This window comes from Neolamprologus multifasciatus, chromosome 18 (assembly GCF_963576455.1).
Source record: "Neolamprologus multifasciatus chromosome 18, fNeoMul1.2, whole genome shotgun sequence".
NCBI lineage: Eukaryota > Metazoa > Chordata > Actinopteri > Cichliformes > Cichlidae > Neolamprologus > Neolamprologus multifasciatus.
The window spans coordinates 5,030,401-5,045,444 of record NC_140456.1 but is presented as its reverse complement, the minus strand read 5'-3'; the positions used below and the strand labels follow the sequence as shown (position 1 = coordinate 5,045,444).

The 15,044-nt window shown below is 41.5% G+C and overlaps 1 protein-coding gene across 2 annotated transcripts; it reads right to left on the bottom strand.

Annotated features, from left to right (window-relative positions):
• Positions 1 to 1,419: 1,419 nt before the first annotated feature.
• On the bottom strand, positions 1,420 to 13,730 carry LOC146497162 (uncharacterized). 2 transcript variants are annotated; one of them, XM_085140816.1, is made up of 4 exons: positions 13,435 to 13,730; positions 6,636 to 6,845; positions 5,908 to 6,159; positions 1,420 to 4,477 (listed from the first exon to the last, which is right to left on the bottom strand). In XM_085140816.1, the coding sequence occupies exons 1-4, from the start codon at positions 13,595 to 13,597 to the stop codon at positions 3,570 to 3,572; spliced, it is 1,533 nt and encodes a 510-aa protein (XP_084996942.1). In that variant the 5' UTR covers positions 13,598 to 13,730; the 3' UTR covers positions 1,420 to 3,569. The 2 variants fall into 2 exon arrangements, with proteins under 2 accessions (XP_084996942.1, XP_084996943.1); XM_085140817.1 differs by lacking the exon at positions 1,420 to 4,477 and having other exon boundaries at positions 5,536 to 6,159; positions 13,435 to 13,712.
• Positions 13,731 to 15,044: the final 1,314 nt, after the last annotated feature.

Here is a 15,044-nt window from a genome sequence, read left to right as displayed (position 1 = left end):
GGATGCCATGATATAACTGCTCAATCGTGCCTACGCCCATTTGGTCCAGCTGGTGAGCACTGTGAGGGTCATGTTTTTTGGGGTTTTTTTTAAAACTTTTTCAGTGCATTTAATACATCAGGTCAGTCCTGGGTGATAAGATAAGAGATAACATCAGATAAGATTACCTTTATGAGTCCCACATGTGGGAAATGTCTTTTGTTACAGCAGAAAGTTACATAGCAAAAATTAGAAAACACTGGAATAGGATAAGATGATAAGAATAAGAGTAAGGTACTGTACACAATAGACTAGAATAAAATAAAATACTATATACAATAGAATAAAAATCTTGTAGTGTTTATAGGAGATGTAAAACCACAGTCATAACAGGGGTTTACCACCATGACACGGACCCCAGCTCAGTGGTGCAGCCTCAGCAATGAAGGTGCTGAACATGGTCCATTTAGACTCAATGTTCCCAGTCTCCCTCTGAATGGTGTCGAAGCTCTGCCAGAGGAGACAGTGACGATCTCAAGGACAGGGACTTTTGCTATGTAAATTACTAAATTCACTTGAGAAAAAATATAAGTAAGTTAGTATCAACTAGTGGTAGGACTGAGCTAAAGTGCTATCTGGGTCCATCCAGGTCACTCACCACCCCTGGTGGACACAGGTCAAACTTATATTAGACAATAGAAGGAATGAATAAAAATAAAGCATAAACAAATTTTCAAATTGTGAGTGGGCAGAGAATTTCTACATGGGTTAAATACATAACAAGACCACCTATCTATACGCCAAATGAGATTAATTACACATGTCTAATTCACTATATTGCCACTGAGGTAAATGAAATGCAGCCTGCATGGTGTAATAAAATAATAAACATTATGAATTAGTATAACACCTGTTAGTTACTTCTTTTCAGGACCGGCCTAGTTTGGTTCTGTAGAGAAAAGCACTTTTGGATTTGCTGCCTCAGTTGTGGTCTGGAACATGTACGTCGGTAAGATTAGAGCTTCCAGTGACTGTGAAGACTGAACCTAACTCATACAGTTAAGACGATTCTTGAATTTTGATTTAATCAAGATTTTGATGCAAATTGGTGTTACTGAAGCTCAGAGAGGGAGGGGTGTGTTATTAAATTCACTATGAACCCACCCGAAACTCTGGCTGATTGGGACCCACACCCAGTTCCACACCTTGGCTCAGGCGATTAGAGGATCATCAGGGGGTCCTTTTGTCCCTCTGTGGGGGGACACTCCCACTAGGGTTATATCTGGGACTCTCCACCATTTGACCTTAGAACTGAAGAAGCCTCTCGGATGAGAGGTGAAACGTCTTCAAGTAACTTAAAGAAGTCCAGACGCTTTTCTTTGCAAGCTCCTTTGACTACGATGACCTGGATGACTGAGAACCTTCACAGACATCGTGTTATTAAATTAAATTGCAGGCTGGTTTAAATTCATGTTGGGTACCTCCTAAGGAATTGTGGACTGCATTAAGTCCACTGTGATGTCTAATTGGCTAACTTAATCTGAAAATACCATTGCAGATTTGTTTGAACAATGTGTCTTCACGTCACTGATGGTGCTATAAAGGGAAGTTGTCAGACATGCTCTTGGCAGGCAGGGGAGGTGTGTGTTCCGTGTTTGCTATTATGTGCTCCACTTTTGTTCTGAAAAACACAACTTCAGAAGCCTTTGATGGAGTACGGTTGAGGACCTGGAAAGTGAGGACGAGAAGGAAGTCAGTATGATGAAGCCCCTTGAATGTGTTGAATCTTCCTGGCCAGTTGCTTCACCAAAAGGCAGATCACACGAAGCCCTGTTTAACATCTCGTTTAGAAGTACTGTTAGTTTTTCAAAGAGTAGCAGGAGTGTGGGGTTGCAAATTTTAAAGGCTTTGCAGAATTTCTTCAGGCCGGAAAGATGTTGGTTCAGGCTTTTGGAACACAATTTAAACAAAAACACAAAATTTACAGGAGATGATGTGAAGTGTGATGCCAACAGTTTTATTGAACATACAACTTAATCAGAAACTTAAAAGAAAGGAAAGACCTCTAGCGTGTTCGCCTTAAGCACATGCAAGCCAAAAGCCAACAAAAATGAATAAAGATGAAGACTCCCGGGGCACTTCTGAGCTCCTTTATTGGAGAGGAGCTCCTCCTCCTTTATTATAGAATTATCCATATTTTATCTTTAAACTTATTTAATTCCATCTTAAACTAGATTGATTTCCCCAATTTTGTCAAAATCATTTTCTTAAAAGCATTTATCTATTAAACGTGTTTATTAATGTCTCACTTTGACCAGTCTATCAATTTACACAACTTTGCATTCCTCTATGATATTCAACATTTGTTTTGCATAACTTTTTGGACTTTCTTCCAATTACCTTTTCATCTATCATTTTTATAGTTGTTTTTTTTTTGTTTTTGTTTTTTTTGGGGGGGGGCAAGTTCAGCCCATAGGGTCACGAATAATGACTGTTATGCCAACCTTATAGTAAGAAGCAATTAATACTACAGATAAATTTAAATCTTTAAATCAATTTGCACTGCTAAATGTAAGCTATAAATGTCACTAATTAGGGGCTTCTACAACTTTGGACAGTTTGGACCATCAAAGTGACTCACATATATATAAAATAATTACCAAGTGCATCTTCAAATCCAGTTTCAGTTTCTACCAACCAACATATCACAAACCATTCAAAATGGAACACTGTTAAAGTTACACATTAGTCTAAATTATTATATCTCAAAACAACAGCTGGGTGTCAACAGGTGCTCACATAAAAGCAGTTATGATATAAACATAGAGAATAAACAACCTAAGTATGTGGGTCACAAACAATATGAGTAACTGCTTAACATTGTCATTCCCGAAAATATTCCTTTTCTGTATACAAAGCACTTCCCAAATATGTCAAGCCAATGTAAAGAAAATGTAAAAAAAACAAAAACAAAACAACAACAGGACTTCTAGCAGTGTGCAAGTCAGCGAAAAGTGATTGCAATTGTTTGCTGCTTTAAACACCTTCAAACTGTGAACTTCAGATAAACAACTGGCTTTAATTAAGGCTACCTCATGAACACGTGTATTTTTTTAATACAGACATTTCCGATTGTGTTTTTGAGAAATAGTTATTTTTACATTAAGACACCAAAAATATCTCAAGCACTGTCAAGGCCGTGACGAAAGAAATGAAGAAACTTCAGCCAAGACAAAGCCCATAAACTATAAAACAATAACGGCAGAAAAAGGTGATAAAGGTGCACAAATTTTATGCTGCGAGACAAACTCTGTTTGTCTTGTCCATGTGTGAAAACAGAAACTGAGCTCCCGAAAACCTTTTGAAAAGGAAGTTTTTTATTTCAAATGTTCATTTTTAAATGATCCAAACACTGTTTGTGTTCTACCTTTAGCATGTACCATGGTTTCATATATGCATTTTCAAATGTACAGGTGTGGTTACTTACATGTGCCTCTTCAACTGTCCTTTGTGAGTAAATATTTTCACCCTTGTGAATTCTCATGTGTATATTCAAATTTGATTTTACATTAAATCTTTTCCCACGGGTGCTACAGGAACATCATTTTTAATTTGTGTCTATTCAAATGTTCCTTCCGGCTAAATCCATTCCCACAGACGCTACAAAAATGAGGCTTCTTACCTGTGTGAATTAGCATGTGTCTATTCAAGTGTGACTTCTGGCTAAATCTTTTCCTACAGGTACTACAAAAATGAGGCTTCTTACCTGTGTGAATTAGCATGTGTCTATTCAAGTTTGACTTCTGGTTAAATCTTTTCCTACAGGTACTACAAAAATGAGGCTTCTTACCTGTGTGAATTAGCATGTGTCTATTCAAGTTTGACTTCTGGTTAAATCTTTTTCCACAGGTGCTACAAGAATGTAGTTTCTCACCTGTGTGAACTGGCATGTGTTGTTTAGAATGTGACTTCTGGCTAAATCTTTTCCCACAGGTGGTACAAGAATGTAGTTTCTCAGCAGTGTGAATTTGCATGTGTCTATTCAAGAGTGACTTCCAGCTAAATCTTTTTCCACAGGCGCTACAAGAATGTAGTTTCTCACCTGTGTGAACTGGCATGTGTTGTTTTGAATGTGACTTCCAGCTAAATCTTTTTCCACAGGCGCTACAAGAATGTGGCTTCTCACCTGTGTGAATTTGTATATGTCGATTCAAGTTTTCCATCTTATTAAATTTGTTCCCAGAGGTGCTACATAAATGTGCTGTCTTGGGATTTTGAACTCTCAGTCCTGCTACGACTTGATCTGACTTTTTTCTGTGTGAGTTATCATCCTTGTTTTCGTCCTGATCTGTCTCAGGATAGTTTTGAGAAAGTGGCTGTTCATTGCTTGGTTCTGGGTCACTGTGGTCACTTTCTTCAGGAAAAGCAGGAAAAGCAGGAAAAGTCTTCTGCTTCAGTACAAGCAGGTTTTCGTCCTTACAGTCTTGTTGTGGAAAATCTGAAGTGACAGATTTAAAAAAAAAAAAAAAAAGACAAGAACAACACATGTTTCAGAAATTACAAGGTAATCTTAACCATTAGCAGGTACCACATGATGAGCATGTTGCTCAGATATACCAATGAAAGGCATGTTGTGGGGAGAAGCTGTTTTGCTGACTAATTTAAAACCATTTTGGCTGCTCATTTACAAACACTATGAAAAACACTCTTCTTCTGTGATCGATTTAACTTTGGAATCGTACATTTCTCAAGTGATTTAAACTCTTGTGATGAATCACAAATATGTGATATCAACTACAGACCATCTACAGTGAGAAAATACAGACAATATACAATCAAACAAAACAACAAAATGTTGTCATTTAAAAGTTAAAGTGCAGAAAACATTTAACAGTTTACTTAAAATTTACAGGACCTCTCTGTTTATTTGGCTCATTTATAACAATTTTTACCTACATAGGACAGTCTTGCCAGGGGGAACACTGGGAAGCTAGAAATTTTGGCTTTTGGAATCAGTCAGTTTCCTTATTTCAGTTGGTCTTTAAATTTTTCATGTGCCTCTTTTGGGGCTGCCACGATTAGTCAACTAGTCACGATTACGTCGACTTTAAAAAAAAAAGTCAACAACTAATCTAATAGCAAAGCGTCATTTGAAGCTTTGTAAGATCCTGAAAGATGCAGGAAAAAGTAGGATTTAAGAGTGTAATAACGGACTGAAACAAAAGAAAGCAGCAATGCATCTACAAGGACGCCAGCTGTCGTTAAGTCTGGGAGCCTTCTGAGAAAATAAAAGAGAAGAATTTCCAATGCAAAATCTCCAAAATGGAACAGCCCTTTGATGGCAGTACGACAGTGATTCACAAGTATCTGAAAAGGAAGCATGTGGTGGCTTCTGACGACGAAGTGGTACAGTCATCTCAGTAAGGTGATTGGCTAGTTAGCTGCTAACATTAGCGTAAACAGTGAGCTACTTACTCATATTGATAGCTGTAAACATTATGTTACAGTACTGCTTAAAAAAATATGTTGTCTTCATTAGACGATGTTTTCACCAAGCCAACAATATGCACACCTCAACACACATTTTGTGTGCCTTTCAGTTTGCTGCTACAATCTGCAAATTTCATTAAAAGTTTAATAAACTATCATCTTGTCTTTATTTTTAGTTACGACTTACCTTAAACACTTCAAACTGGAAGCTAATGAGCAGATGCATGCTGGTGCAATAAGCTGTACGTTTTACGTCCAATGGATGCATGATCTGATCAGTCAACTAATCGCAAAAATAATCGGTGACTACTCAACTATCAAAATAATCATTTGTGGCAGCCCTAGCCTCTATAACATATCTCTGAGGTCTGATTAGGATCCAACATGAGTTAGATTTCTTAATACAAAACTGAATCTATCTATTAAGGTTTTGCATACCTATTCTGTGCAACTTTACTTCAGGGTTCCACATGATGCACAGCTCCTGCCCGGTCCAGATGATGATGCCATTGGTTTCCTGCTTCAGGGAAAGCTGGTCTTCTTCCTGATTGGTGGAGATTTCCTCCTGTTCATCTTTAGTCTGTGGAGGATCTGTGTCCTGCTGGTCCAGACTGGAGTTCCTCTCCTGGCTACAGACCTGCGGGTCATCCAGATCCTCATTTTCCTTACAATCATGTTGCTGTGGGAGGTCTTGATGGACACAACACAAGAAAGAAGTTACACTGTGAGCAGGTCTCTCAGATATGTGAGCGATATTTAAGGTGCACAAATGTTTTAAATATTCTCTCTCATGCGGTGAACAGCAAAGAATTCTGTTTACATGCAGAAAGTCATCAATTATGAGGCGTAAAGCTCGCTACTCCAACTTGGTCCATGTGGCCAGTGATCCACATTTTTCATTGTCTTAACATTTTCCTACATTCTGCATACAGTTCTGGGCCAACATGACTTAAATCTATATGGTGGAAAATTTAGTTGTTTTTTTTAAACAAACAGAAGATTTTAAACCCAGTTTTTATTTTACTGTGCTAACAGAAAACATGTCTTCAGTAAGGTAGTATGCCAGGCAGTAATGCACGTGTCTTTGTGATGTCATCACCTGGCCTTTTGATATAAGTCATATTCACTTCGGTATTATGAAGTCTGTATATTACAGATTCACATACCTATTCTGGTCAGCCGTAATTCAGGTTTACACAACAAATCCAGCTGTTCTCCGGTCCAGACATTAATCCCTTCATCCTCCTGCTTCAGTTCAAGCTGCTCTCCTTCCTCACTGCTGCGGGTTTCCTCCTGTTCCTCTTTAGTCTGTGGAGGCTCTGTGTCCTGCTGGTTGAGACTCCTCCCCTGGTCACAGACCTGCTGATCATCCAGACCTTTGTGTTCAACAAAGAGACACAAGAAAATAGTGACTAATGTGATGATAAGAAAGATCAAGAAGGATGAAAGGTGGTCACCTATTGAGAATTTAGCTTATGGTTTCACGGGCTCTTGCATTCTTGCAGATGTTGCCACAGAAACATTCAGTCATAGTCATTTGTTCATTGGGTGATGCTGATAACCTTACAGCTGTCTGGGATCTAATTTTTAGATGTGACTGCCAGTGATCATCACACACTGTGAATAAACAAAGAAATGAACAGCAGCATGATCTGAATATGATCATGAAAGCAGTTAAAGTATGCTGTTGATACTAATCTTTTAACATTTTACTAATAAATATACACTCACTGGTCACTTTATTAGGTACACAATGCTAGTACTGGATTGGAGCCCCTTTCGTCCTCACAGCTGATTTAATATTTAATTCTTTGTGGAGATTCAGGAAAGTGATGGAAACGTTCCTCAGATATTTGTGGTCTATATTGACCTTAGAGCTTCACACAGCTGCTGCATATCTGTCAATTCCACATTCATGATGCAAATTTCATGTTCCACTACATTCCAAAGGTGCACTGTTGGGTTGAGAGCCGGTGACTCTGGAGACCCGAGTACAGGGAACTCACTGTCATTTTAAGGGCACTGCATATTTTCTCTTTTTTGGATTACTCTCTGTAAATCATACAGATGTTTGTGCTGGAATATTTAAGCAGATTAGAAGTTTCTGAAACACTCAGACCAGCCAGTGTGGTACCAACACCCAGCATACCATATCTCAACATTTCTGGCACCCAGTTTTGCCTTTCTATTTTTTGGTCACCTGGAAGAACTAAAGAGAACTAATTAGTTAATTAATTAAAACTAATAAAGAACTAATTTTATATTACTACCACAATAGCACTTTCCTCCCACTTGTTATGGTATATAGATTATGTACAAGTTAATAATGGATTGGATTTATATAGCGCTTTTCAAGGCACCCAAAGCGCTTTACAATGCCACTATTCATTCACTCTCGCATTCACACACTGGTGAAGGCAGCTACGGTTGTAGCCACAGCTGCCCTGGGGCAGACTGACAGAAGCGAGGCTGCCATATTGCGCCATCGGCCCCTCTGGCCAACACCAGTAGGCGGTAGGGTAAAGTGTCTTGCCCAAGGACACAACGACCAGGACAGAGAGCCCAGGGATCGAACCGGCGACCTTCCGGTTACAGATACGCTTCCCAACCCCCTGAGCCACGGTCGCCCCGTAAGTTATAAGTAAGTTACTTCATTACTGGAGTTTGAAATTAACTTCCTTGACAAAAAAGTAACAAAAAAGAGAAATCTCTGTACCTCTCTGTACCCCCAAACCTACTGGAATACATTACATTGCAAAACAAAAGAAAATGTTGCACTGATTAAAATAACTCTACCGTAACTGTGGGAAAGTTTTTGCAGAGTATAATTTAAAAAATCTAGCACTAGGTCTGGGTCATGGAAGTTTCCATCCTAGCCACCTCAAAAAAAGCTTACCTGTAAGCCAATTGATTACCCTTAAACGTATCTGTGAAATTCCAGAACAATACTATGAGAATAAAGAAGAGACGTTGAAAAAAGTTAAAGAAAGAAATTATGAAGAGGACTCAATAAGATCTGCAGAAAAAAAAAAAGGTTGACTCAAAAAGTAGGAAGTTTTATTTAGAATAGAATAGAATAGAATTCAACTTTATTGTCATTGCACATGCACAGGTACAGGGCAACGAAATGCAGTTTGCATCCATCCAGAAGTGCTTTAGTGATATAGATATATTACAATATATATTAGCAATAATATAGATATGTGAGCATATTACAGAAATGGGTCTATTATGATATGTTATAATGTACACGGTATGAAGTATGTTAGGAATATTCTATAACTATAAGTATGTACAGGCTGTGGTGAGTACAAGCTATGTACAGCTATGTACAGGCTATGAACAGGATATAAATATGAAAAATAAGAAAATTTAAAAAAAAAAAAAAAAAAAAAAAAAAAAAAAAAAAACTATACAGAAATCTGAGATATACAGTTATACAGAAATGTGAACTATGCAAGTTATAAACAGTTGTAGGATTGTAGGATTAAAAATTATCGTATGATTATTTACACAGAACTATACAGTAGTGCAGTTAAGATCAGTGAGATATGTGGATAATTTCTACAGAGGCTATATAAAGTGCTAGTGATTGTGAATGGTGGTTCAGTCCATGTTATTATTGTGTGTTTGAGGGTACGGTTGTCCATTGTGTGTGTGTAGGTGGTTGTGGGTGTGTGTATGTCCAGTCCATGAGTTTAACGTCGGTCAGATGTCAGGAGGCAGAGTTCAGGAGTCTGACAGCTGTGGGGAAGAAGCTGTTCCGGTACCTGGTGGTCTTAGTCCGGAGGCTCCTGTAGCGCCTCCCAGAGGGCAGGAGGATGAAGAGTCCATGTGATGGATGACTGGGGTCTTTGATGATTTTCCCAGCCCTTTTCAGACACCGCTTCCTGTAGATGTCCTTTATGGCAGGAAGTGGTGCTCCGGCGATGCGCTGGGCAGTTTTCACGACCCTCTGCAACGCCTTCCGGTCCGAGGCAGAGCAGTTCCCATACCAGACTGTTATACAGTTGGTCAGGATGCTCTCGATGGTACAGCGATAGAAGTTCACCAGGATGTCTGAGGACAGGTGGTTTTTCCTCAGAGTCCTCAAGAAGAAGAGGCGCTGGTGAGCCTTCTTGACCAGCTTGGAGCAGTTGGTCGTCCAGATGAGATCCTCGGAGATGTGGACTCCCAGGAACTTGAAGCTGCTCACACGCTCCACAGCCGTCCCCTTAATGTGGATGGGTGGATGTGGGTCAGCATTCCTCCTGTAGTCCACGATGAGCTCCTTGGTCTTCTCTGTGTTAAGCAGCAGGTTGTTTCTGTCGCACCACTCAGCCAGACGATCCACCTCCTCCCTGTAGGCGGCCTCATCGTTGTCACTGATGAGGCCAATCACCGTGGTGTCATCTGCAAACTTAATGATGGTGTTGGAACCATCAGCAGGTCTGCAGTCGTGGGTGAAGAGGGAGTAGAGGAAAGGGCTCATCACACAGCCTTGTGGTACACCGGTGTTCATTGTGATTGTAGATGAGCAGTGGTTATCCAGCCGGACATGTTGGGGGCGGTTGGTCAGGAAGTCCAGTAACCATTTGCAGATGAGGGGACTGATGCCCAGGTCTGTCAGTTTCCTGATGAGTTGTGAGGGGTGGATTGTATTGAATGCTGAACTGAAGTCTATAAACAGCATTCTGGCGTATGTGTTGTTGTTGTCCAGGTGTGAGAGGACAGAGTGCAGTGCGATGGAGACTGCATCCTCTGTGCTCCTGTTCTGGCGGTATGCGAATTGGTGGGGGTCCAGGGTGGGGGGGGAGACAGGATTTGAAGTGTGCTAGGACCAGCTGCTCTAAGCACTTAGTGATGATGGGGGTGAGTGCTACTGGGCGGTAGTCATTGAGGCAAGATGGGTTGGAGTTTTTGGGTATCGGGACGATGGAGGTGGATTTGAAGCAGGCCGGTACCACAGCGTGGGCCAAGGACAGGTTGAATATGTCTGCGAGCACTCCTGCAAGCTCCCCAGAACACGCTCTGAGAACACGCCCGGGGATGCCATCAGGACCTGCAGCCTTGTGGACATTGATCCTGCTCAGCACCGCTCCTACATCGGTGGGGGAGAGAGTCAGAGGTTGGTGGTCTGGCGTCATGTCTGTTTTGGTTGTGGTTGTTGGATTCCCTCGCTCAAAACGAGCATAAAAGTTGTTGAGCTCGTTGAGGAAGGAGACATCAGAGGATGCGGGGGAGGGTTTGGTGGTCCTGTAGTCTGTAATGGTCTGGAGTCCTTGCCACATGCGTCGGGGGTTGGAGTTGGAGAAGTGTTCTTCTACCTTCTTTTTGTAGTGGTGTTTGGCTTTTTTGATGCCCTTCTTTAGATTAGCCCTGGCTGTACTGTAGGCGTGTGCATCTCCTGACCTAAAGGCAGTGTTGCGGGCCTTCAGGAGGAGACGAACATCCCGGTTCATCCAAGGCTTCTGGTTGGGGTACATGGTGATCCGTTTCTGGGTGGTGACACTGTCTGTGGTTTCGGAGATGTAATCCAGTACAGATGAGGCGTACTGGTCCAGGTCTGTGTGGGTGAACATATTCCAGTCTGTGTTTTTAAATCTGTCCTGGAGCACTGCGTCTGTCCCCTCTGGCCACACTTTAATTGTCCTCACAGCAGGTTTCACACGTTGGATGAGTGGTGAATACCGAGGTGTGAGGAACAGGGAGAGATGGTCCGATTGTCCAATGTGGGGGAGGGGTGTTGCTTTGTAGGCTCCAGCCAGGTTGGAATACACATGGTCTAAAGTCTTGTCTCCTCTGGTGTGGCAGGAGACATGTTGGTGGAATCTGGGGAGGACTGTCTTTAAGTTGGTGTGGTTGAAGTCGCCAGCAACAATAAAAGCAGCCTCGGGGTGTTTATTCTGGTGTTTGTTAATGGCTGCAGAAAGTTCTTTCATGGCCAACCTAGCATTAGCGTCGGGGGGTATATACACTGCAGTGAGTATGATCGAAGTGAGTTCTCTGGGGAGATAATAAGGTCTGCATTTGACCATTAAAAACTCCGCATTAGGTGAGCAGTGACTCTCAGTAGTAGTGGAGTTCATGCACCAAGCATTGTTAATATAAATGCACAAACCTCCACCTCTGGTCTTGCCGGAGTCATCTGCTAGCCTGTCGGCTCGGTGTGTGTGGCGTCCTGCTAACTCGATAGCATTGTCCGGGCAGCTGTTGTTCAACCATGTTTCGGTGAAAAACATGACGTTTGAGTCCATAATTCGTCTGTTGTTAGTGATGGAGAGCCGTATCTCATCCATTTTGTTTGCCAGAGAACGGACATTGGCGAGGAAGATACTGGGTAAAGGCAGCCGGTGTGGTGTTAGCTTTAGCTTAGCCCATAGCCCTCCGTGCCTACCTCGCCTTTGTTTACGATCTCGGTGCCGTCTGCGTGCACTTCCGCCCGGCTGGGGAGAGTGGGCAGCCTCCGGTGTTTTGGAGATCTCTGGGATGAGTCGGAGATAGGCGATAAAACTGTTGGAGTTATGAGTCCAGATGTCCAGAAGCTCTTGTCTGCTGTAGGTCAGCAACGCACAGCAATTCTGGATGAATAATCCGGTCAAAAGTAGATAAAAAACCGCTAAATAGCAGATTCTGGAGAGACACTGAGCCTCGCGTTGTTCACGCGCCGCCATTTAGAGATCAAGAAACCTCCAAAACATAAATCAAATCTTGTCTTCTAGACAACTTTTACACAAACACCCAGGAACATTAAAGAAATCATTTTAAAATATTGGTATAATCTTCAGAGTGATCCAAGCTTATCATTAGGGATTTTTAAAGAACCGCCAATGATAACTTAAGAGAGGTAAGAGAACATAACAGATAGGCTTGTCAGAGCTTCATTTTCCTTTTAATGTTCCTGTAGGTATTGTATTTTTTTATATTAACTTGTTTGCAGGTTTCTGTGTACTTTTTTAGTATGTATTACATTAAGACATGCAGTGATTTTTTACATTGGGGCGATCGTAGCTCAAGAGTTGGGAGGTTGCCTTGTAATCGGAAGGTTGGCGGTTCAAGCCCCGGCTTGAACAGTCTCTGTCGTTGTGTCCTTGGGCAAGACACTTCACCAGTTGCCTACTGGTGGTGGCCAGAGGGCCCGGTGGCGCAAGTGTCTGGAAGCCTCGCCTCTGTCAGTGCGCCCCAGGGTGGCTGTGGCTACAATGTGTGGATGACTGGATGTGTGAAGCACTTTGGGGTCCTTAGGGACTAGTAAAGAGATATACTAATACAGGCCATTTATCTGTTCTCCCCTTTTAATCTGTAGTGGCTCAGTCCAGAACCTATTTGGGCTGTGGCTTAACCAATTTACCAATACCAACTTGTTAAATGATAATTGGTCAACTGCTTTATTTGAGAAGCTGTGATTGGTCTAATTGAAGTTTTCTTTTTCTGTTTCCTGATTTTTATTTAAACACAAGCCATTTGACATTTTGCAATGATGCTGATGAAGACCACAAACCGCATTGGTCACTAAATAAAGCTGTTCCCTATTACTTTACATGTCACTGGAGTTTAAGTCACCAGAGCCTCTATCCACACGTTCCAAATGCCTCTAAAGCAGCGGTCCTCAACCCCCGGGCCTCGGACCGGTACCGGGCCGCGAGAGTTGAGGGTCAGGTGTGAAATGTATGGTTTTCAGGGTTTTTATCGGTTTTCAGCGTTATTTTGTTATCGTTTTATCGTTAACTTGGTTTTCCTGGGTCTTTTCACGTGTGTTATGAATAAATCTTCTTTCTTCTTTCAGTACCGGTACTAGTTTAATTTTGTTGTATTTATCCGCGACACCTTAAAGGCCGGTCTGTGAAAATATTGTCGGGCATAAACCGGTCCGTGGCGCAAAAAAAGTTGGGGACCGCTGCTCTAAAGCACCTCGGGAATTGTCCACATGCCCACATGAATCCCGCGATGATCCCGCAACCCCCACATCTCCACAAGTTTACATACCTGTATTGTGTGACTTTATCCCGGGTCTGATATCAAGCAGTCTTAGCTGACTAATCTCCTCCTCATACCGGACGATCGTTTTTTCAAACTCTGAGAAGATTTCTTCTGCAGCAGAAGTTAATCTCTCCTTGATAAACTCTCTCAGATGCCGAATTGAATACATTATTGCAACAACAACCGATGCCGCCAAACCACCATCTTCAAACTTAACTCGGGATCGGGACGGGATCTCTCAATGGCGCATTTGCCGCTATTCTTCTTCTGTTGTACTTACGGTAGACTGGAGATACCAAAGGCGTAATACTGCCCTCATCAGGTCAGTCCAACAAAAATCGAATCCTGACATAAAGTCTGGTACTTGATTTAACCATGGTACTATAATCATAAAGATAAAGATAAAGACTTTATGGTTACCAATGATCCAAGTTGAAGAATGACTGTAATGCCCATCTCTCACAATTCATTATGCTTAAGGTCTCATTCTGGGGATCATCAAAACATGCTTTTCTGACTTATGTGCCTCACATCACACTGTTCCTTCATTTTCATCACAGCTGTAGTAAAGTACGGATGCTTTGTTCTCCGGAGAGAGAGAGCGTGGCCCAAATGCGAGACACATTACGGAGTCAAGAATTGCTTTTCACTACTTTATTGCGTATTTACAATAATGGCAACGTGGTATCAGTCTAGGAGCTCTGGTTCTGCCGTGTGAGTGATAATGAGTATCAGGGTAAAAGGCACTGCAACAGAGGAGAGAAAAGTTAATGATCGGAGGGGAAATCTGCGTGAGTGACCAGTAGAAAACAACTTCTAATCTGAAGGATCCTTCAAATGCCCTATTTGGAGGCAATGACGTCACAGCGACGCAACGAAGGCTGTCCAAATTTGCCGCTGTTACAACCAAATATCCCCTGTGGGACAATTAAAGGATTATTCTACTATAAGGCAGAAGTGAGCGGCCGAAGAGTGAACTGTCAAAAGTAAGTACTGAATATTATGTCACTTATTTATGTGCGAATGTTTAATAACGAAGAACATTAAAATATTACTGTTGGCCACATGTCGGCAAAGTTATGTGACATTAGTGATGTTTGTACTTTCAGCGTTTACTTTGTTTTAAAGCCTCTACTTCTAAATATATATATAGTCGACCTTAATCTTACAGAGAATGTGATGATTTGATGGATAATTAAAGTCAGTCATATATCCACAAACACAACAAGCTGAAAGTCAGTGATGCTGCTCGGTTTGCAGTCCTGAACATCACGGCACAAGCAGGATTCACTGCACTGTTAATGTTAGCTATGTTATATTGCTGCCTCTGTTCGGTGGTGTCGAGACAAACGGACTTTAACGTGTGTTTGAACGAGCTGACGGTTCACTCGTTAAGCTGAAAGAAAGATGCTTTAATCACAGGAGTCACACATGTGTCCACTGTACCATCTGGGAACTCTTCTTGTTTCGTAATAACACAAACACTAAATCCTTCTGTTTGTAGCAGTGTATACACCTGAGACTGTCACCTGTCTGTCTGTCCTGCACTCTCTCTCTGTTTCTTTCTCTCTGATTGTGGAATAAAAGTATGAACATGTATTAATAAGTTACACTTG

Excerpts from the sequence above, each read along its gene's own strand:
- LOC146497162 (XM_085140816.1), bottom strand. The coding sequence starts at position 13,597 with ATGTATTCAATTCGGCATCTGAGAGAGTTTATCAAGGAGAGATTAACT. Across the intron at positions 6,846-13,434 it reads GATAAAGTCACACAATACAG|GTCTGGATGATCAGCAGGTC; the intron begins GTATGTAAACTT and ends TTGAACACAAAG. Across the intron at positions 4,478-5,907 it reads AGTAAAGTTGCACAGAATAG|ATTTTCCACAACAAGACTGT; the intron begins GTATGCAAAACC and ends CTGTCACTTCAG.